Source organism: Alligator mississippiensis, chromosome 1 (genome assembly GCF_030867095.1).
Source record: "Alligator mississippiensis isolate rAllMis1 chromosome 1, rAllMis1, whole genome shotgun sequence".
Classification (NCBI taxonomy): Eukaryota; Metazoa; Chordata; order Crocodylia; family Alligatoridae; genus Alligator; species Alligator mississippiensis.
Window position 1 is genome coordinate 442,009,443 of NC_081824.1, and position 22,040 is coordinate 442,031,482.

A 22,040-nucleotide genomic window follows, 5' to 3' on the forward strand; every position below is an offset into this window, starting at 1 on the left:
GGCACCTGGCTTTCAAATTGCTTGTACAGGGGGAGTCCAGGCTTCTGAGTTCTCCCTGCACTGGCAAGTAGTAATGGAACCATTTGGATCTGATCTGCACATTGCACATCCTGCCATGCATGTGTGGAGTGGCAGGCGGCGCAATCACTGGGATTGGAGAACAGATCGCATCACACCACTAAATGAACATGTGCCAGGAGCCTACAAGAGCAACATGCAGGTACTTTGGAGGATAAGATCACCCTCTAGAGCTGCATATGGTTGCCAACAGACAGAACTATTAGGTCAGGGGCACAGACAAGCCTGCAGTAATTTGTAATGGGGCCATCAAAGGAACAATAAAATGTGGAACAATCCTCTGACAAACTCTACGGATTGACTATAGTTAGATCATTTTCCACAACATACCTTATATAAATATAATATAATTTATTAGAAAATCTGGAAAACCAGGAAATTGGAAGATTAGTTTATACATAATCTTAATCTGAGTAACAAAATAATGTCCTTTGCATTTCATTTTAATTAAAGATACAATTAATTAACAGATTAATTAAAAGGTGAGGTATATGCATTCTTTTAAAATACAATATTTTACAATAAAGTGCATAGTTAAGGTTTGAAATGTAAACTACTTAGCTTACATTAATTGAGTCAATGTTTAAACGTATGTTTTCTTGATTTTGTAGCATGAAGAATGTGTACATGTAAGGCCACATTAAATTTAAATCCAGTGAAGCAGTTTTTGTTAGACCATGTCAGTATCTTCTTTGCAATCATAATCGAGGGTCAGCTGACATACTCTGATGCCTCTGTGTAGATAATGTAGAATCCACAGAAGGGGAGGATGCACCATGCTGAATGTTCCATAATAAATCAGAAGACAACAATATTATATATAACATTTTATATTTAATAGTAAATAATGCAAATTCAAAGAAACATCATTTGATAATTCTAAGTAATCATCTTTCTTCAGCTATGTGAAACACTGTGAGACTGTATTGATGGAGGACTTGAGCCTTCAAGGTACCAAGAGCCAAGGGCATCCTCTTTCCTAGAAGAGTGCCTTCCTCACTGGGATACAGAGATAGCTTCCTTTTGCTTGCTTTCCTTCTGTCCTCATGATTCTTTACTACCCTGTGGCTTCGTTTCAAGAGGAGGGTGGGAATGCCTTCAGCCTTGCTTAGACTGTAGCCTGGTTCAAGGGCAGTTTCACAGGAAGTGGGAGATAGAGTTTCAAATCCACTTCAGCTGCAGAGAGGCTAGAATCCAAATCTCCCTCTTACTGGTCAAAAGCCTGACTTCCTGGGCCAGGGATCAGAGATTTACAGTCTGGGGACTGGCTCCAGCCTGCAGAGCCATTTTATCCAGCCCCCAGAGCTGGGGGCCTTTTGTGGTGTTTCTGCAGTGAGGGCTTTGCCTGGATGATAGGGAAAAGCAGTGGCCATGGTGGCAAAGGGGTGAGGTGACTGTGGCTCTGGCTCCAGCAGCAGTGGTGAAGGCTGGATTAGAAGCAGCTCAGGCTTGGAATTAAGCTCTGTTAAAGCAGTCCCCAGCTGTAAAACATTGCTGACCCCTGCCCTAGGCTATCTGCAGACCTAGAAAAAGATTTCATTGTAGCACTGATTACCCTTGGGACTATAACAAACTGTTTTTCCCCCTACATTATTAGGGCAAAACAATTAACTGGGGCCATATCTAGCTCAAATGAGGTGGCACAGTAATCGCTCCTTGGAAGTTCTTTGGGTTTCTCAGGCTGCGGGCAAGTGGCAACTGTTCCAGATTCCAATAGGGAAATTAAAGCAAAAAGGGAAAGACAGCCTGGTAAAAACTGGCACAACTCTGTTGAAAAGCCCAACAGTTCACTGATCTGCTTCATCACAGTCAGAGCGCTATCTGAGATTTTGGCATCTCAATAAAATCTAAAACAGATGTCAACATTATCTATTAGATGTTTACTGTAAAATCAGCCATTAGTTCAAAGTGCAAAAATTACACTGAAATGGAATGCTTACCAAAGGGGAAATTATCTGAAAACCCCTTGAAGTGGATGGGTTTTTGGTAATGGATTCCTGGATATCTAAAAATAGTATGAAATTATGACACAACAATCATTTAAAATACATGCTAGAACAGAAACATGACTCATGGTCAAGTATTCAGTACCAACCATCCTGAAGATTGTGGAAAATACAGTTTAACAGCAATATTTTTTTCCTTACGGAATAGTGATACATTTGCCTGATCCATATTTTAAAACCGGGAATTACTATTTGATCAAGAATAAACTTTCTAAAAATAAATCCATCCCAAAATGAAAAGGCCAGCTAATTGAGAATGGAATAACAACAGAGATAACCAGTTTAGAATGGATGAGACATTTAAATACCATCACCACAAAGGCACAGTTTAGTAGCTTTATATAAAATAAATGGAAAATGAATTAAGGTGGTGAAGTTTTAACAGAATTTGGCACTTCTGTCAATAATATTTGTTGTCATCTACACCTGGCTAGAAAGTTGTTATATTTTAAACATGAACTTAAAAAAAGTAAACCTTGTTTTTGTCAAGTCCAGAAAGAATTACTGCATCCTTTATATTCTACATAGGGTAATATCATTTGGAGCTAAGAACACTTGGAAACACCAATTGGAGAAGGATACTCCTAGCTAAAGTTCAAAGTGGCTGGACTCTGGATGTAAACTGCATGAAAAGAATTCCTTTCATAGAGGAGAAATTCTTCCCAATATAAAACTAACAGAATCACCTCCTAGATCAGCCATCCTGCCTTTCTCCTATTGTACCAGACATCTTCTCTTTCTCCTACTGAGGGACATAAAACAGGTGAGGGAAGGGGTATGTTAGAGGCACTGAATAGGGAGCCCCAGAACAGACTCTCTGATGATTGCTGAGTAGAGCTTAGGTAAAAGGGGAACCAAAGCCACAATGCTTGATAACTATAGAACAGAATCTACCAAAGTTAAGAAGTACAGTACATAAGGTAAGAAGCTAGTACACTACTTAACTTTGCTATGTCCAACCCTGGAGCTAAATTAGCTAAGAAAAGAAAGGGAAGCAAACTTCTAAAATGCACACTAGCAAAAATCTTGTTGGTCTAATGAAAGATATCATCTCTACTACAAGTCCTGATGGCTTTTTCCTCTAGACCAATACGGCTACAACCTGGATACCTGACACTAGCCATATGGTATTTATATTATGACTTCAGGATTTTTAATCATGTGGTTTGCAATCTTTATACTGTTCTATTTTTTCAGTGTCCCTTTTATATTCTCTGTTGCATTGTACTTCTCACTTCCCTGTCTTCTTCAGTTTCTTCTTTTGATTCTCTTTTTATTTTTTAATTTCAACCTTTTTTCAAATTCCACTATCTTCTGTCTCTTTATTGATCTTCCCTTTGCCTTTACATTTCTCCCCTGCTCCTCTAAAATGTATGCCTCAATTTTTGCTTCAATATATTTCTTGTTTAGTAACAGCTAATCTGAGCCTCTTTTAAAAATTGTATTGATATGTCACACATCCTACTGTAGGCGGTGGGACCAGAGAATATATGTGAGTATAATGGCATACAAAATTCAGGAATAAACACTGACTTCTTATCTAACTTTTAATCATACAAAACTCCTTTTGTTTTGAATGAATGTTGCTCAGTTAAATCATAAATAAGGATTTGGGGGCCTGGACCACTGTTTATTAATATCTAGCAAGTGGCAAAAGGCGACATGAGGGAACCAATGGGATATTATGTTTTCCTACTTATATATGTCATGTTTGTATATGTGTGTATGTATACATGTATGTATATATGTACTTCAAACCAAATTATGGCATTACATAGAATGTAGGTTGTTGCTATATCTTAACACATAAAACTATATACTGTACTCACTCTGCAACCTCTGATTGAGGTGATCAAGTGACTGAAGAATTTTGTGTTCTTCCATTGACAATGCTGTCATGCTGAGTCTTTGGGGCTTGTTGAGCAACAATGGCTGTCTGCGTGGTTGTGTTGTTTCCACAGCAGACAGCATTTCACCCTCTGTAACTGATATACTTGCTAGTTTTTCTGATAGCAGAAACTGAGCAGTACTTTCTGAAATTGAATATGACAGAGCTAGTCACAATCAGAACGTTTATTACAATATTAAAATAAAAACGATTTATAATATCTAACCTTACTGTTCATTTTCATGAACATATATGTATATAACACACAAAGAACGCCTTGAAAGAATGTTACGGTTGCACAGTTTTTTTGTTTTGTTTTTTTTTTAGGACATTTTTTTGTGTTCCAAGTCAAATCAGCCAAATCAATTCCAAAGTCGTGAGTCATTCAAGAACCAAATGTGGCGTTAGTACCGGCACCCCTGGGTCTTCAGATGCTTCCAAATCCTTTGGCTGGCATCCTACCCGTAGGCCCAAGCCCAAAAGCTGGGGGTTTGGATGCCCCTGAGTTTGGCTTGCGCTCAGCAATATGGCAGCAGGAGCAAGGTAGGGAGGAGTTTCCCATTTCCATAAAGTCATCATGTAGCCGATATCCTCCTTCTGGAAGTTGGCCAGCGGGAAGCTAACTATGAGACTCTCATAGGGAGTCCTGTCTGCAAGCAGACAAGGGTGAAACCCTCCACTACACAGTGCCATTTTAATTGCATTACCTCGGTCAGGGTATTTCCCCTGCCACCATTGTGGTCATGGTATTTCCCTTGCCAGGCACAGTTTAGCATTCAGAAGCTGCTATATTTAAAGATGCCTGTACTCTACAATAGGGTTATAGGAAGGTTGCTAGCCCAGAAGCCAGGTCAACAACCACAATGTGGTGACATAATGGGCACATCTGCATGTGCACAGTTACTGTGCAGTAACTTAGGTTAACCAAAAGTTACTGTGCAGTACAGACACGCGTTTACACGTGCGGACCTCTACTGCATAGTACCTATTGTGACTTATGCTGACTTGGGCATAAATTTGCTACCTGGATGATGCAGGTTGCTACCTGCCTCATGCAGGTAGCAAATTTATGCCTGCTTAGTTACTGCACAGTGAGGCATGTGTAGATGCCTTACTGTGCAGTAACACCGTGTGTGTGCACTGACTTGGGAGTAACTTTACTCCTAAGTTGGTGCACACACAGCGTTACTGAGCTGTAACACCTACATGTGTAGATGCCGGTCTGAAAACCACTTACTGCATAGTAAATACATGTGTACACATGCCCACTGTGTTCTTGAATGCATCACATACTTAAAAGGCACAACACTAAAGTATTAGAGATTTAATTCAATTTCATGATGGTCTTGTAAAGACAACAATCAGTTGTAAGTGTTATGATATGCTGTATATTACTCTTCTGCAGAAAACACTTTATTTCAAGCCAAGATAATATAGTTTTTGATTTAGAATCATTAATGATACAGGATGATAAATGATGTATAATGTAACTATCTTTTTCTAATAAGGATTTAACTGAAGCATACTACTATACCTTCATCAGAATTAGGGATGCCACTCACTGCTTGCACTGGCTCAAATGGATATTGAAAAGGACTTAGCTGGACTGTATGTACTGAATTCTGTAAAAAAGAATTATTTCATCAGCACAGTATTTAAAATAATTTTAATACTTCTGTAACTTTTAATGTTTTAAGTAATATATTTTATATTTACAAGAGTATACAAGTTGTATGATTTTGAGTTAAAAAATTTACTGTACGTATTTTGAAATATATTAGGGGTTAATAGAGTTTTTCAAAGGCCTAACACTGTTATATACCTATGGCTGGTAAGCAACTGCCTGCATTGGAGGAGTGTGGAGAACCATTACCGTAGCAAGAGAGCCTAGGTTTTTTGTGTTTAGATTCATTTTAACACTTTCAGCAGTGATTACAGAAATCTGAGGAGCAACACGGTGGGTTTCAAATTCCTTGAAAAACAAAAGAATTTTGATGTTTCTTTTAACTCTTCCCAGATCTGGGCTAAATAACTTTGGTCAGTGGTGCCTCACATTACATGAAAACTTCCCCTTACCTATAATCACATTCACTGGATATTTTTTATTTCCACTATTGCTACTTTGTCAATGGCACCATCAGGGAAACTACCTGTAAGGAGCCTGTGTACAACCTTAGCTCCACCAAACAGGAGCAGGAATAAGTCAGATATAGGCCTTAGAATGGTCTTCCCAGGGCTGATTTTTATGCTGAATGAATACAGTCTTAGATGCACTTGATCTGAGCCTTCAAGAGGCCGAAATAAAAGTATTCATCTGAAACTTATTTAAACAGCTTCCTGAAGGCTGTAATGACACTATATTACAAATAAGAAACTGCTGTCGCTTTGCCAGAAAATTAAAAAAGAACAAAACCCCCAAACCATGGCCATATCTACATGAGATGCTGAATGTGCTGTAGCCTGAGAATACCACATAGTAGCTTCACGTGACAGCAACAGTGATGCAATGCAATTGCGCAGTAGTCTTGGGCTACTGAGCAGTCGGTGTCACAAAAAAGCTGTTCATTGAAGCTGCTGTGCAGGAACTTGGGCTATTGTGCAGTCAGTCTTGTGTAGACATGACCTGTGTTGATTATTATCGATATTATTTGGTATGTCTGTCCCCTTCCTGACTGTACACACTGTAAATTCTTTGATGATTAATTATTTATATTAACACCAAATTTTTTACACCAAAACAAGACCAGCTGCTATTAGACACTTTATTTAAAAGCTCCAATTGAACATCTGACCATATACATATACATTATTCTATGACTATAACTCTAATGTTGTTAACTTTTAAATCAATTACATGTATCCTTGTGCCAACAACAACATTTATGATGTAAGACATACTAGATTACATTAAACTAAATCAAACTACACTGTGAGGTCACTACCACTAAATTGTAAGAGCTACAGTAATATTTAATTTGCTAAGTTTAACTTGATACCTTAGACCCACAGTTTTACAAACAAAAAGTTGTTCTCCAAAAGAAATATTTATGTTTGGAATAAATGAAAACAGCTATATGCTTTCTACAAAGATATAAAGTAACATCTAGTTTATGTTGTTTTGGTGATGGGTTGATAAAAGCCAAACTTACACAAAAATTTTACATCTGTTATAAGGATAAATAAAACAGTTAAAAGCTAAAAGTAAGTAAAATAAATTGCAGATGTTTAGAGAAATTATTGTAGTGCTTGCAGAAACTTTGGGCTTTCACACTCGTCAGTGGACTTTCCTCCATATTTTTCCAAACATTTGTTATTTTTCACAGCTGATGTAATCTAATCTGAAAATTAGTAGCTTTTCCTTGAAAATACAAGGCCTTCTTCTAAATTAATTATAAGAGGTAAATAATAATAACCAGAAAGTAACTAAATTTAGTACATTTTATATTTGCTAGTATATAATAATAATACTAATAATACTTTTCCACTTTCCTCCACTTTCCCCTGTTTCACCCTCCACCCCCCAGTTGCTAACAGCTGGTGGGGGACAGGGCTGGGGGAAAAGCCATGTTAGGTCAATCAGCTGCTGGCCCAACATAGCTTTCCTTAGGCCTGCCTTCTGCCAGCTGTTAGTGGCCAGAGTGGGGGGGAAGGGGGAAGTGGAGGTACCCTGCCAGGTTCCCACCCCGCCCTGCTCCAAGACCCAACCAGAACAGCCAGGAGGACGTGTGGCATAGGCTTCCTCTCTCTCCCCCATGGGGGAGAGGGGAAGCCCCCATCGCATGCTCCCCCAACTGTTCTGGCTGGGTTTGGGGGGGCCAGGTCCATGCTGGCAGCCTGCAGCTGAAGGGAGGCAGGGATGGGGAGAGATTCTGTGCTGGATCCCCATTTCCCTGTGGCTGACAGCAAGGGGTTGGGGCCATGTGTCCAGCAGCCAGTTTGGTGTGTCCTGCCCATTGGCTGCACTTGGCTGTCCTCTGCCATCTCCAGCATGCTGGGAGGCATGTGAGAGTGCCTCCAGCCTGCTGGCCAATTCAGGCATCAGCGTGCCCCGACCACACCAAAGGAAGAATATGCCTTCTGTTCATACTGATCCACTGTACATAGTTTAGAGAAACCTGCAAAGGTTTGATTGATTCCCCTTCAGGCTTTTTGAATGTCTATACCTAGCTTTATGTTCAGTTAATAAATGGTATGACTAGTCTCTGGCTGAAGAGTACCAGAGGCCAGACTACACCTTCTAGACACCCAAGTAGATTTAGGCACCTTATACTATTCCATCCTGTTTAAATCCCTGAACATCTCTTTATCCATCTATTTTTGTAATATGCTGTCATCTTAGCATTAAAACTAAGTAACAGAACAGCACCAAGGAGGAAGACTCACACATCTTTTGTAGTGACAGTTTTATAAAGGACTTAAGAAACATAGATTAGTAAGAGAAGTATGGCTCCAAGTTTTTTAGCTGGCCCTAATTACATTAGCTAAGGCATGGGTACACAAAAAAGTTACACAAGGGGCGTGTCTACATGAGACGCTTACTGTGTATTAGCCTAATAACACTGAGCAGTAGCATGGCAGTTAAAACCCATGTTAATGCCTACTGTACAGTGTTATTAGGCTAATGCGTAGTAAGCATCATAAAAAAAACATGCACTGGTGCTACTCCACAGTAACTCTAGTTACTCCACACTTAGTTAGTATTTTATTATGCAAGTACTAAACTAAATGTGCAGTAGACACACCCAAGATGCAGGAAAGCAAGCAGAATGCAAAACCAGAATGAAGCAGGACAATAATAGAACCACAAGCAATTACCTCACACACTTGTGAGCAATCGTCCCATGCACTGTTGTCCATTAAACAAAAGGTGCCTAAAATAATTTGGTTAGTCACAGAATCAAATTCCTGCTTTAGAAATAAACAATTTGACTCCAATTTTTATTTTCCATTATTTCTCTAGGAAGTTCATAGCAATAGGAGATTGATGTCTCGTAACAACTGGATTTGACTGACATTTTTACCTCAATATCCTGGTAACTGATATATATACCTGTGTAGGATGAGTGGATCTCCATATTGTAGTTGCTATAGCTTGCCGTCTTTGTTCTAAAAGAGCTCTACGTTTAATTTCAGCATTATCAAAGTTTTGTTTGCGTCTAGTTGTAGGAACAGCACCTAAAATGAGGAACAGAAAAAAGCAACCAGTTATGTAAAGACATGCTAGACTATTGGTCCTTTGATATCATAGTGCGGTATGGCTAATGAATAGATAACAAACTTTGAATTACTTTTGTGATATTATGTCTGATGTACCAGAAAGTTATAGCTAGTAAAGTAGGATTCTTACCATTTATTGAAGAAAGAAATCCATTCATTCTAGAAACTGACTTTAAATTGGTCATGAGACTGCCACCATCAATCGTAAAAAGAGATATACCAGAGTTAGTAGGTTGTAAGTTAGAAGAAAAGGAATTATTGTAATGTGTGCCATAATGCCGGAAATCACCTGAAAAGAAAGTGAATGTAATGAATCTATATTTAATATATATGTATATGAAGAACTTTAAAAATTTAAAAATATGATGAAATATTAATCCAGGAAAATATAAAAAATCAATGATAGCTTGAAATGAGCTCTTTGGTGCCTCAAAATTAATTTGACTACTAAGTAAGACACAATGTGTCAGGTCTATCAAAAACTCATAGAATAAAGTTTCTGCCAGACTATTAGAAAAGATTATTAGAGAATTTTGGCCTTGATTCTTAAACTCTCTCCCTGATTCATCAAAACATTTCAGCAAGCATTTCACGTTGAGCATGAAATATCAATGGAAATAATTCAAAGATTCAGAGTTGAGTATATATTTGAGTGATTTACTGAAAAGATCAGAGTTTTTAATAACCTGTAGGTTCAAACCTTTACAGCAATGATTCTCAACCAGGGTGCTGTGGCACCTGTGGTGCCTTAAGATACTTTCAAGAATAATGAAAGGTGCCATGTAATGTTAGTATTGTTAGGTGTGCAAACATGATTCACAAGACAAATGCAGAGATTTTAAATACTAATCTACAGTGTTAAAAACATACTGACTAGTGTGTTCTTCACCACAGAAGAATTTCTCTTATTATTTTTTGGTACTCACAAATGAGTGAAAGCTAAGAGCTGGAATTTTCTGAGGACTGCTTTGAGTCTAATGATGTGTGCTTGAGTCTAAAACTTTTGAGAACCACTGCCTTACAGAAAAGTATGATTTGGTTAGAAAACACAGAACTTGAAACCTAAACCTTATTTAAAATATGGATAGAAGGACCTTTATATCTGATCATTTTATTCAGTAAAATAAACTTTTTGCTCCTTTACTGTTCTCTTTATTTTGTTGTTTTATAATGTATATTCAGTTGTATGTTGTAACAGATTGTATTTTTACCTTCTAAGTCACTTACAAACACTACTGAACATCAGGGCATTGCTGCAACAGTACAGGTCACTGAACAATTACTGTACTTACTCTTATACCACATGTACTTTTCCCCCAAAATCAGCCCTTCAAAATTGGCATGTGTGTCTTAAGTGGGGAAGTTGATTTTTCTTTACTGGAACAGAACAGGGAATACGGAAGAAAAGAAGCAAGCAGACACAGTGCTAAAATAGCAGTGAAAATGCCTGTCACTTGTTGCAAGCAGCAGGGGTAGAGTCTAGTGTTAAGCTTCTCAGAGCTGCTGGTGAGGCGGTAGCTTAGGGCTGAAAAGCCACTGATCTGGCTGAGGGTGAATGAGCTGCTGCATTCAGTCTGTAGTATCTTGATGAAGCTTGTGATGTGCAGACAACACTTCATTATTTACAGGAGCTTATATAAAAAAACTAGTAGCAGTAAAAAAAAGCCTCTTGCTGCTGGCCCTGGAAGGGTCTGGGGTCTAGCCTTGCTGCAGTATTGCCAAACCAGAAAGTTGCTGTCCTGCCTCATCCAGACTTTCCTGGGATACCACACTTCTGGGCAGCCTTTATTACCAGGAGGACTTCCTTTATGTCATGTAGGTGGCCACTGCTCTGGAAAAATCTTTTCTTTTACATTCTACCTTCCAAAAACTGTGTGTATGTCTTATTTGGGGGTACGTGAGAAAATACAGCATGAGTGCAGGGCTTTAAACACACATTATTTTTGTAATGCTAAAAGTTTGACCACACTTTAAAATTGTTGAAGAAAAGCTTCCTGCACAAAGAAGCTGCTGTTTGTTTGTTGTGGACTTACAATTTTTATGGTAGATCAGCAATTTTTTTAGTGTGACAGAGAGCATGAGGACAATTGCTTTTTGTTGTGCTGAAGCAGCTGATACAACACAACAAATGTAATGTGTGTCTAAGTCCCAGGATTCACTCTGTCTTGGAAGGCACTGTGGGGCAAGGTCACTGTCTTTCTGTAAGACTGTACAATGTTTAGAAAATTCTGGGGGCTACTATAATACATATGATAAGCCATATAGGAAAAAGCTGGATGTTTAAAATAAATGGTCTGACATAAAAGATACAAAAGTTTTTAAAGAACAGAAATTGAAAAAAGGCTAGTGCTAACTTTCAGCAGAAAGGCAATGTCTTTATCCAGTACAATCTCACCTCCACTGGAGCGCTGGAGCAAAATAATGGCAAATGATATGCAAAATGTGTTTTAAAAATTGCATTGCTTATTTGTATTAAGTCACAGAAAGGTTGGCTACAGGGGAGGACCTGGCAGCGGAGCTGCAGATTCGCAGTCACCTTGGGGACAGTGACCACCAATCAATCAAATTTACCATATGGCGTAGGGTGAGTAAGATAACTAGTAGGGTGGAAGTGCTTGACTTTAGGAAGGCTAACTTCAGTGTGCTTAGGAGTCTAGTCAATGATGCACTGCAGGAGAGGAGTACTGGTGAGATGGAAGTCCAGGAAGGGTGGTCGTTCCTAAAGGAAGTGATCCTTTGGGCACAGAGGAGGACTATCCCAGTACGAGGGAAAAGGGGGAAAGAAGCCAAAAAAACTTCCTTGGCTAAACCGAGAAATCCAGGGGAGCCCAAGGGCAAAAAAGAAGGCATATAGGCGGTGGAGGCTACCAAGGAATAGTATACCTACTTGGCCCGCACTTGCAGAGAGGCAGTTAGAAAGGCCAAAGCAACTACAGAGCTGAGGCTGGCAACACAAATTAAAGACAATAAAAAGTCTTTTTTTTTAGATATGTAGGGAGTAAAAGGAAGAGACAAGGCAGCATAGGACCCCAACTGAACAAGGAGTAATTAGCGACAGACAGGGGGGACAAGGCTGAGTTATTCAATGAGTTTTTTTGCCTCAGTGTTCCTGAACAGGGAAGTCAAGATAAGTCTCCTAATGGGTTCTTAGATGGACATCAGAGGGACACCAGCCCACCAACTGCTGATGCTGACTTGGTGTAGAGTCACTTGAATGGACTGGATGTGTTCAAGTCAGCAGGCCCGGATGAGCTGCATCCTAGGGTACTGAAGGAATTTGCCGGTGTCATAGCAGAGCCACTGGCACAGCTGTTTGAGTGCTTGTGGCACTCAGGTCAGATCCCAGAGGACTGGAAAAGGGCCAGTGTGGTCTCTACTTTCAAGAAGGAGAGGAAGGAGGATCTGAGTAATTATCGGCCAGTCAGTCTCACCTCCATCCTTGGAAAGGTCTTTGAAAAGATTATGAAGGATCATATTTGTGGGAGTCCAGCAGGAAAAATAATGCAGCAGGGAAACCAGCATGGATTTGTAGCAGGTAGATCATGCCTGACCAATCTGGTTTTGTTTTATGACAGGGTAACAAAATGCTTAGATGCAGGAGTAGAGGTGGATGTCATTTTTTTTGGACTTCAGCAAGGCCTTTGATACAGTATCACATCCTATTCTCATAAATAAATTAAGAGGCTGTGACAGATATTTACACAGTCCAGTGGGTAGCAAATTGGCTTAGCAGTCGCACCCAGAGAATGGTAGTAGATGGGTCGGTATTGACCTGGAAGAATGTGGGTAGTGGAGTCCCACAGGGTTTGGTCCTTGGATCAGTACTCTTCAGTATCTTCATCAGTGACTTGGATGTGGGTGTGAAGTATACTCTGTCCAAGTTTATGGACAATACTAAATTGTGGGGTGAAGTGCACACTCTGGAAGGTAGGGAACGATTGCAGGCAGACCTGGACAGGTTAGAAAAGTGGGCAGTACACAATAGAATGCAGTACAACAAGGACAAGTGCAGAGTGCTGCACCTAGGGCACAAAAATATCCAGCACACCTACCGGCTGGAAAGTGATCCTCTCAGCAGCACAGAAGCAGAAAGTGTTCTTGGAGTCATAGTGGACTCCAAGATGAACATGAGTCGTCAGTGTGCCAAAATCATCAGCAAAGCTAACTGCACTTTATCATGCATCAGCAGATGCATGACAAATAGATCCAAAGAGGTGATACTTCCCCTTTATGCGGCATTGGTCAAACTGCAGTTGGAGTACTGCATCCAGTTTTGGGCACTGCGCTTCAAGAAGGATGTTGATAGACTCGGGAGGGTCCAGAGGAGGGCCACTCGTATGGTTAGGGGCTTACAGGACAAGCCCTATGAGGAGAGACTGAGAGACCTGGACCTCTTTAGCCTCCTCAAGAGAAGGCTGAGAGGTGATCTTGTGGCTGCCTACAAATTTGTTAGGGGGACAAGGCAAGGGATTGGAGATGCTCTGGTCACCAGGGGGCCTCTTGGGGTAACAAGGAACAACGGTCACAAACTGACAGAGAACAGATTTAGGCTAGATATCAGGAAAAACTTCTTCACGGTAAGGGTAGCCAAAATTTGGAATGGGCTTCCAAGGGAGGTGGTGTTCTCCCCTACCTTGGGGGTCGTTAAGAGAAGGCTGGATAGGCATCTGGCTGGGGTCATCTGATCCCATAACTCTTTCCTGCCTACGCAGGGCATCGTACTCGATGATCTGTTGACGTCCCTTCTGACCCTAGCATCTATGAATCTATGAAATTCTACATAAGAAGTGGACTGGTCTTATCTCCTGTGCCAAGCATATGGTATTTCTGTTTGCGCAGCCTCAAACTACATTTGCTTCCCTTGCGACAGCATCATAATGCTGACTCATACTGAATTTGAGATCCACCAGAACCTGCCAGGCCCTACCACGGCCTCAGAAGTTACCCTGTTCTGGCCTGCACAGTTGGGTCCGAGCGGGTAAGGGAACAGTGTTGCTTGGACCTGGCTCTCCTCCTTACTGGGAGCAGGCCAACTGGGTCCCAGAGGGGAGGGAACTGTGTTGCTTGGGCCCAACTCCACTCCCTGCCAGGACCAGAGCTAGCTAGGTGTTAGTGGAGGAGGGAACTGTGTTGCTCAGACCTGGCTGGCTGGGCAGAGCTTCTCTTCCCCATTCAGAGCTGGCTGGCTCTGCTCATGGAGGGGACAGAGCTGGGAGCAGAGCCAGTGAGAGTGGTGGTAGGAAGCACCATGGCTGGTAGGAGGCACCAGGATCTGGTGTCTGTAGCACTCACTCTGCCCTGAGGGAGCAGGGAGCCTGTCCTTTCCCTAGCTTCTTCCCTAGCACTAGACACCCCTGCTCACAAAGCCTCTAGTGGGAAGTCACAGCTGTGCAGGCGAGGGGCAATCAGAGCAGTTTTTTTTCCTTAATGAGTAACTGCTTGCTGGTCCCAGGGGTGGCCACGACAACCCCTCCTGGCCGGTCAGCTCCTGCGCTGCCCTCTCTTTCCCAGCTTGTTCTCCTTCACCTCGCCCGTCACACCTTGTTGTTATTAGATCCTTGGAAAGGGAAGCTGCCCCATGGATCCATGATCCCATGCTGCTGTTCAGGTGTCACTGCTCTGTGCCTTATTATTATGTGGCTCCAACTGCCCCTTACACCACACCCATACCTTGCAGATGTTACTCTATGTCCCATGTAGTAAGGGGCATCCCAATGCCCCAGGTCCTCATGTCACATCTGTTAAATCCCTCACCTGGACACCCCGTCCCTCAGGCCTCTGTTTCTTTTACCATCCTTTGCTCCTTAACTATACTCAGATCACCTGGGCACCACAGTTCCTCAGTCCTGCTTTGGACTCTCTGGCCCTGCTCCTCAGCCCTTGGTCCCAACCCCTGGGACTCTGGCCTCTAGCCCTGCTTCCAGGCCTCTGGTCTCGTTCCTGGGCTCTAGCTCTACTCCCAAACCTCTAGCCCTGCTCCTAGGCTGGTTGAGACCACCACCAACCCTTGTTTCAATCCCTAAACCACTGGACACTACCTCAGCTCTAAGACTACCAACTCTTAGCACCTGAGAGTGCAGCATCTCCCTGCCCGCTGCTTGCTCAGGAGCATCTTCTATGTCAGCAGCCAGGGCAAGACTGACTGGCCCAGGGTTTATCTCCTGGTTAAGCCTCAGCCCTTTCTGTCAGGAGTTCCCCTGGCTGCTGACTCAACTCCAGGGGCTTTCTCCCTTCCTTAAGTAACAGGCGTGCTCAGTGTCTGTTATACTGCTCTACTAAGATGAACAGCACTAAGCTGATAAACATTTGTTCAGCTTACAGAATAAAGTCTGACAAGCAGCGTTCCCTCTAAACTGTGTGGTGTGCACAGCCACACAGGCGCGCTCATGCCACACTGCCAGGTGCGCCTGCGCTGCCGCGCAAGCCATATAGCTTAGAAGGAACACTGCTGACAAGGCCCTAATATGGCTCTTGGTTGCCCTGAAAAGTTCCTCATAAATTTGCTTCAGTTTTGTAAAGGAATGTGTAGCAGAATAAAGATTGGCACTGATTTAAGTGAGATTTTTTCTGCTCTAATGGAGGAAAACAAGATATTCTTGGGTTGATTCTGTTTCCTCTATTTTGAGTTTGTAGAAAAAGCAGCTGGCAGCATTCTAGCTGGCATCATATTAAAAATTCTGCACTTGTGGAACACTTCAGTTGTGCAAGGTTGTGAACAATATCGAAAGTCACCCTTCCACTGGTCTAGAAAGATAACTGTTTACTAGTTGTGAATGCTGAACAGGTCTTGGCTGCTTTGCAGTGGCTGTAGATGACTGTTAAACTAACAGCCCAAAGACCAAAGTTATGTTACAACTAGCCCCTTGCAAGAGTTATGTGCTATCTGCACTGTACTTTGGTGTAGAACAACTCTGTGTGACCCATGAGTTGTGCTACTAGGGCAAGTGGCTGACAGGCTAAGGGATGAGGAAATAGTTTCCTACATCCTAAATGCAAAGCAGCCTTTGCCAGATTGCTTAAGTGGGTCTGCAGGGAACAAGGCATCAAAGTCTCTATGAAGGCAAAGGTTTGTAAGACTGTGGTTCTTAATATTTTGTTTTATGGATATAAAATCTAGACATTCTATGATGTTTTGCCCAAGTAACCAATGCTGAAATGCTGCAACCAACTGACTTACAGACTGATGCATTGATAATGAGGGTGCAACTCTGTTGGGGTGGTCAGGTTGCATGCATGGGTAACTAATACATGCGTAACCAGCCTTTATGTATGTTGCATATCAGCAAAACCCAGACAGCTGAAAAAACATTTTGTGGACCTACTTGATATACAATAGATAAAGTTAGAAGTCCAGTTCTTAAGAGATGAGAAAGCCTTTTCTTTTAATTGGAGGGCACCTGAGCAATATTTAGGACAGCCACAATATGTTAAGAGGCATGAAGTAGCTGTTTATACATAAAGGAGAGTTGCTGGAGTTATGAGCTCTGCCTCTGTGGAAAACTGAAAGCTGTATAACCAAAAAGCAGCTCAGCAAACAATACTCAGTCTATACAGAATCATAGAATCACAGAAAAATTAAGGTTGGAAGGGGCCTCAGGAGGTCATCTAGTCCAATCCCCTGCTCAAAGCAGGACCAGCCCCAACTAGATCATCCCAGACATCTCATCCTATACAGGTTGAGGAAGAAGGGGACCCCAGGATTCTACTACTGCTGCATGGCACAGGACCGTATTTAACAGGGCAATGTTTTTATACAGAGGTGTAATAGGGAGCTGGGTGGCTGGGGTAGCAGTGACGAGAGCAGTGACTTTGGCTGCTGGTGCCATTAGTGCGATCGCATGGCTGTGGTGACAGCTTTTATTTTTCCATCCCTGAACTGGTGCCCGGGGCTGGTGCCAAAGCTGTCCTGCCTTAGTTACACTATTGTAAACTTAGCAATCTTAGCAATAGCAAAAGTGTACAGTACTATCACTTAAAAAATCCAAGAGGCCTGTGATTCTGTCATGTGATCCTGTTAAACATTTCCCAGAGGACAAAATCCTGCCAGTTGAAAGTAGCTAGCTTTGTCTTTAGCTTACTATTCAAAATTTGGTCATTTTACTATTAACTTGTCCTCTGTGCCCCTTCTTCTCTCACAACGGCTTGGTTAGTCCACCTGTCATGTCTGGTCATTGGTCAAGAACATAAATGTTTTGGGAAAGGGGATTTCCTTTAGGTTAATGCTTGGAGAGTACGTGGGACAGCGATCTCTGATTAAGATGTTTTTATAATACAAATAATAATAAGAAAAGTAGAAACTCTGGATGTTTGTCTGAACAGTTAAATAGTTCATGTTTTAATTTAAAAAAATGCTCACTATAACAACCCCACTATAATTTTTTAGACTTTCTGCATTGGAAAATACCAAGAATAATTCTTACCAGCTGCAAATTCTTTTTGAGCTAGGGCACTATGCACTCCTTCACAGAGATGATTTATTTCTTCGTCAGTTGGTGTTCGATCCAGCCGTGGTCCATTTTCTGCATAAACAGGTCTTTTTTTGGTGCAAGGTATAAAGCAGTCTTGCTGGGCACTTGTCTGAATACTATCTACAGTATAAATAGTTTTTGCCAAAGGTTCATATGTAGCTACACTGGTGGAAAGTGTGGATATTGTCATATGACCACATGCAGTACTCTTATTATTTTCTGTGATACTTTTATTGTAATTCTGATCTGCTGGCAAAATATGTTTTGCATTTAAATCATTATTTTTACTGATGGTTTGAGGTTTAGAAGAATTTACTGATTGATACCCACTCCTAGTCTCTGCTACATTTTGTCCAGTTGTGCAGTCTAGTAAAAGTTTAGGTGGTGGATGAGGTATCATGATTTTACCCTGAGCTCTTATAACTTTGCTAGCTTCACTAGCAGACTGTGCTCGGACTATAGTGCCCTTCCTATTTTTGGGTATAAAACTTGTTTGGGCTCTGGCAGATATTGGTCTTCTGATGATTTTTGTCTTGCCTTTATGCAGGTTACCCCTTTGGATTTTAGAGTCATTACTATATAGAGGGTTACTTTTTTCACCTGGCGATGCCATCCATGCCTGTTTAGCAAAATGGTACCTTGTATATCCTAAAGAATTCAGAAGTGTACAGTCTCTCTCTGAGCCTCCAGCAGTAGCAGATTTTGTGTATATCAGAGTAGAATCCTGGTGATTTTCTGAGCAAACAGGACTTGCAGTGCAAGAAGCAATACTTAAATCAGTGTTAAGAGCATTGATTTTAGTTTGAACATGAGATGGTTGCAGCTGAGCCTGAGATACTTTACTGGGATTCCTTTCAGAACATTTTTCATCACCTTCTATTACTATTTTGTCATTTTCATCAAACCATCGCAGTTTCTTATTGGTCTTTTGATCCTCTGCATTTTTCTCTTTTATTTTTACTAATTCCAAACTGTCTCTGATACAAGATATGGTTTGATTCCCAAAGCTGAACTTTGGTTTCATAACTACCGATTTAAAAAAATTATTTTCATATTTAGATTCCTTTTTTAAAATACTTTTGAGCAGTTTTACTCCATATCCCTCCCGAACATTCTTTCTCAGATTTTTGTGTTGATTAGGCAAGTCAGAATTAAACCCTGCATCAGACAAATGTGGCATGGGTTTGGCTGTATTTCCATGTTCTTCATTGTCGTCTTCTTGATCAATGTTGCATAAAATTGATGTATTAGATGCATCTTGAAATAAAGATGATCCTTGATTATTATCATTAAAATATTTAGTAGTTTCTTCTTTCTCTTCTATCAAGTTGTCCAGATTATCAGTACGTGGACATGTGTTTGTATTTTTTTCCTTTTGTATGATATCAGCTGAGAAACTACTGTTGTGACTACCAATGGAGTTCCATTGTTTCGGAGGTAAAATTACAGGTGTTGCCATAGGATGACTGGCCATTTGTACTAGTGTAGTTGTTTTAGGTTGGATTATTTCAGAACTCTGCCCTTGTACTAAATCCTGAATTCTTTCTTTTTGAGAAGAATCAGAAGTAGTCCATGCTTTGCTTGGTTTGAATACATGGTTGTCAGTGGTCACCAAGCTCTCTCTGCTAACCATTCCAAAAGATGAACTGTTTTTTTCTTTCTCTTTGTTTTCCCTAAAAGTACACAGATTTTTTACAGAGGTTACCTGCTTATCAGAAACACATATTTCTGTCATTCTTTGTTCAGATTTGATAGGAACAGATGATTTCTGCTTTGGATTATGTCCATGTTCAGTGGGAATCAGGACATTATGTTTAGGTAAATCATCATGAAAAGATGTGTATATGTGGCCACTCTGCATATCTAACTTTCTGAGCCAATTATTTACATGTTGGTTTTTAGAAAGAGTCAGTTCAGCTGTCTCAGGAAAAGATTTATTTGTAGGTTCTGATTTCTGGGAATTGTAGGGTGTAGAGTCATACTGTTTAGTCAAAGATGACAATTCACTTGGTGTCATATTACTTTCATTTTGTTCTCCAGCCTCAAGACTATCCAGGCTTGATAGGCTTTCAGAATTGGTTATTTGGTTGACTTCTTGATGAAAATTCTGAAACAAATAAGAAAAATTAGACCAGTTACATTCTTAATACACATTTTTCATTATTTAGTACAGCTTTGTTCTTTTCAATTAGTTAGATCACAGATTAAAAATCAGATAGAGTAAATCACTTGCTGAAGAGTCCCGAAGAAAGATATTTTGTCTTGTGGTTAAAATAACCTTACACAATACATCTAAAATTTTCTTAGTCAACTGATACTTACTTAAAAGCAATATCAATTCTAATCCTCTCTGGTTTTAAAAAATCTGCTGACTCAGCTAACTGAAGTATAAACAAGGTACCATAATAAAAGTAAAACACAGCTAGCAACTTTAATTTTACTGTACAATATTTGTAAGATACCTCTGTACTAGGGGTGTGCAAAATGGGCCATATTCAATTTGGATTCAGTCCGAATTGGGGACAGTGATTCAATTCATTGATTCGGATCGCTGTCCCGATTCGATTCGGCCAAATCCGAATCTGAAGATTTGATGCTGATTCAGAGAATCATCGATTCAGCCATAAACACAGCTGTAAATTTTTTTTCTACGTACTTCAAGGTACCAAGTGTGGCTTGTGAACATTGTGATGCTGGAGTGGATGGAGTATCTCACGGGAGTGCGTGGGCTTCCCCCCCACCACGCTCTCCCAGCTCAGTGATTGGCCATGAGGGGACCCCAGGTGCTCCACCAGACCCAGGAGGCACCAGTTGCCCACATGCTCCCCAGCAGACCAGGAAGTGGACTGGAAGTGCTTCTGGGCCACTTCCAGGTCCACTGTTGAGCATGCTGGGACACCTCCGCGCTCCCATGGCACTCCATCCGCCCCAGCATCTCAGCATTCATGAACCGCCTGGTACCTTGAGGTATGTAGAAAAAACATTTAAAGCTATGTCCATGTCTGAATCATCGAATCTCTCTGAATCGATTCGGAGGGTTCCGATTCTATTTGGAGAGATTAAAGGGTCTCCTGATTCAACGCGGATCCGGAGATTTGGCCACGGAAATTGGGCTGAATCTCCACCAGACCAAATCAACAACCAAAGCTTTGCACAGCCTTACTTTGTACCCCTGCTGCACTATCAGAATAGCCTAAAAGATGATAAAGTGAGGCGATGAATCTGGTCAAATTGGAATACATTCATAATAGTGGATTGAGCATCCTTATTCTTATGCCAGGGCTATAAGTGGTTAGGAATCATCCAACTCTATAGGTTTTTATATGATATTCTGCAAGACATTATCCAGACAGCAACATATTTATTTTTCATGAAGATGTTTAGTCTGCAAGGGCACCCTCCATTTCCCTTTGTGATCTATCCACAATTTGTTTTTTCCATGCATTCTTGTGCACTCAAAGGCACCTTCCATTTGATTCACTTAGTCAATGCTGAATAAATGTTATTTGCATAACATATCATTGAAAGTAATTTCAGTTGGAACTAATTATGTGTTTACAGGAGGGGTAAAAGTGGCTTGCAACCAGAAGCCTGTGTTTTATCAGAAGAAAAGCTACTTTTCAGGTTGTTTGACAAATCTCTCTCTTGGCATTTCAGAAATATTCTATATTCTGAATATGCTTTTGAGAATAAGGCATTTTTATTATAGCAAGCAATGTGCTGGATGAAAAACTTTTAAATACTATTTATTGTGATACATATACAAAACCATTACCTTTTGGTTAACGGTGTTAGGGTAACACTATGTGGATTTTCGGAAAACACTGGATCTGCAGCTGAATAAAGGCACGACCTGTGGCCTAGCAGAGCTGCTGACCACAAGGCAGAATGAGATCTAAGCCAGCCATTTGCTTATGCTAAGTGACCATCGTAACTGTGTCAACCATTTTCTGAGGAAAAAGCAGCAAGTGAATCTGTGTGAGTCCATGTGCTATGAAAGAGGTGACGTTTTAGGAATGTGGAAGATGGTACAACATGAGACTAAAAAACAGACTGGAATGTGAAAAACAACACATAATTGGTAACAGAATCTGAAATGAACATATGCAAAAAGGTGAATGGTGATTGGTGAAGAAGCCTCCAGAAGCTTTCAGGTTTTGGTCAAAGTCCACCCATTGACTGAAGAGCAGGAGTCAAGGTCTTAGACATGCGCTCATAGCAAAAAGACATGCAAATGCATAGGCAATTCTATGCTAATGAAGCAAACAGTAAACAGAGGTGGAGCTTCAGATGGGAGGAGAAATGGGTGGGACGGGAGGAGGGACGAAGGTGGAGTGAACGTTAATGAACCTAAACCAAAGTGTATAAATGTGGGAAAAACTA

General features: G+C 40.9%; 1 protein-coding gene across 5 annotated transcripts in view; it reads right to left on the bottom strand.

Annotated features, from left to right (window-relative positions):
• Positions 1 to 409: 409 nt before the first annotated feature.
• Positions 410 to 22,040, bottom strand: part of CEP126 (centrosomal protein 126) — a 54,841-nt gene continuing 33,210 nt past the window's right edge. For 4 of the 5 annotated variants that reach the window (XM_019482028.2, XM_019482030.2, XM_019482031.2 and 1 more), the window contains 7 exons: positions 17,610 to 19,764; positions 9,320 to 9,478; positions 9,023 to 9,147; positions 5,507 to 5,594; positions 3,914 to 4,117; positions 2,019 to 2,083; positions 410 to 857 (listed from right to left, as the gene is read on the bottom strand). In XM_019482028.2, the coding sequence (XP_019337573.1) occupies positions 777 to 857; positions 2,019 to 2,083; positions 3,914 to 4,117; positions 5,507 to 5,594; positions 9,023 to 9,147; positions 9,320 to 9,478; positions 17,610 to 19,764 (2,877 nt within the window). In that variant the 3' untranslated portion in view covers positions 410 to 776. The remainder of the gene's footprint in view (positions 858 to 2,018; positions 2,084 to 3,913; positions 4,118 to 5,506; positions 5,595 to 9,022; positions 9,148 to 9,319; positions 9,479 to 17,609; positions 19,765 to 22,040) is intronic. The other variant, XM_019482029.2, reaches the window with a different exon arrangement.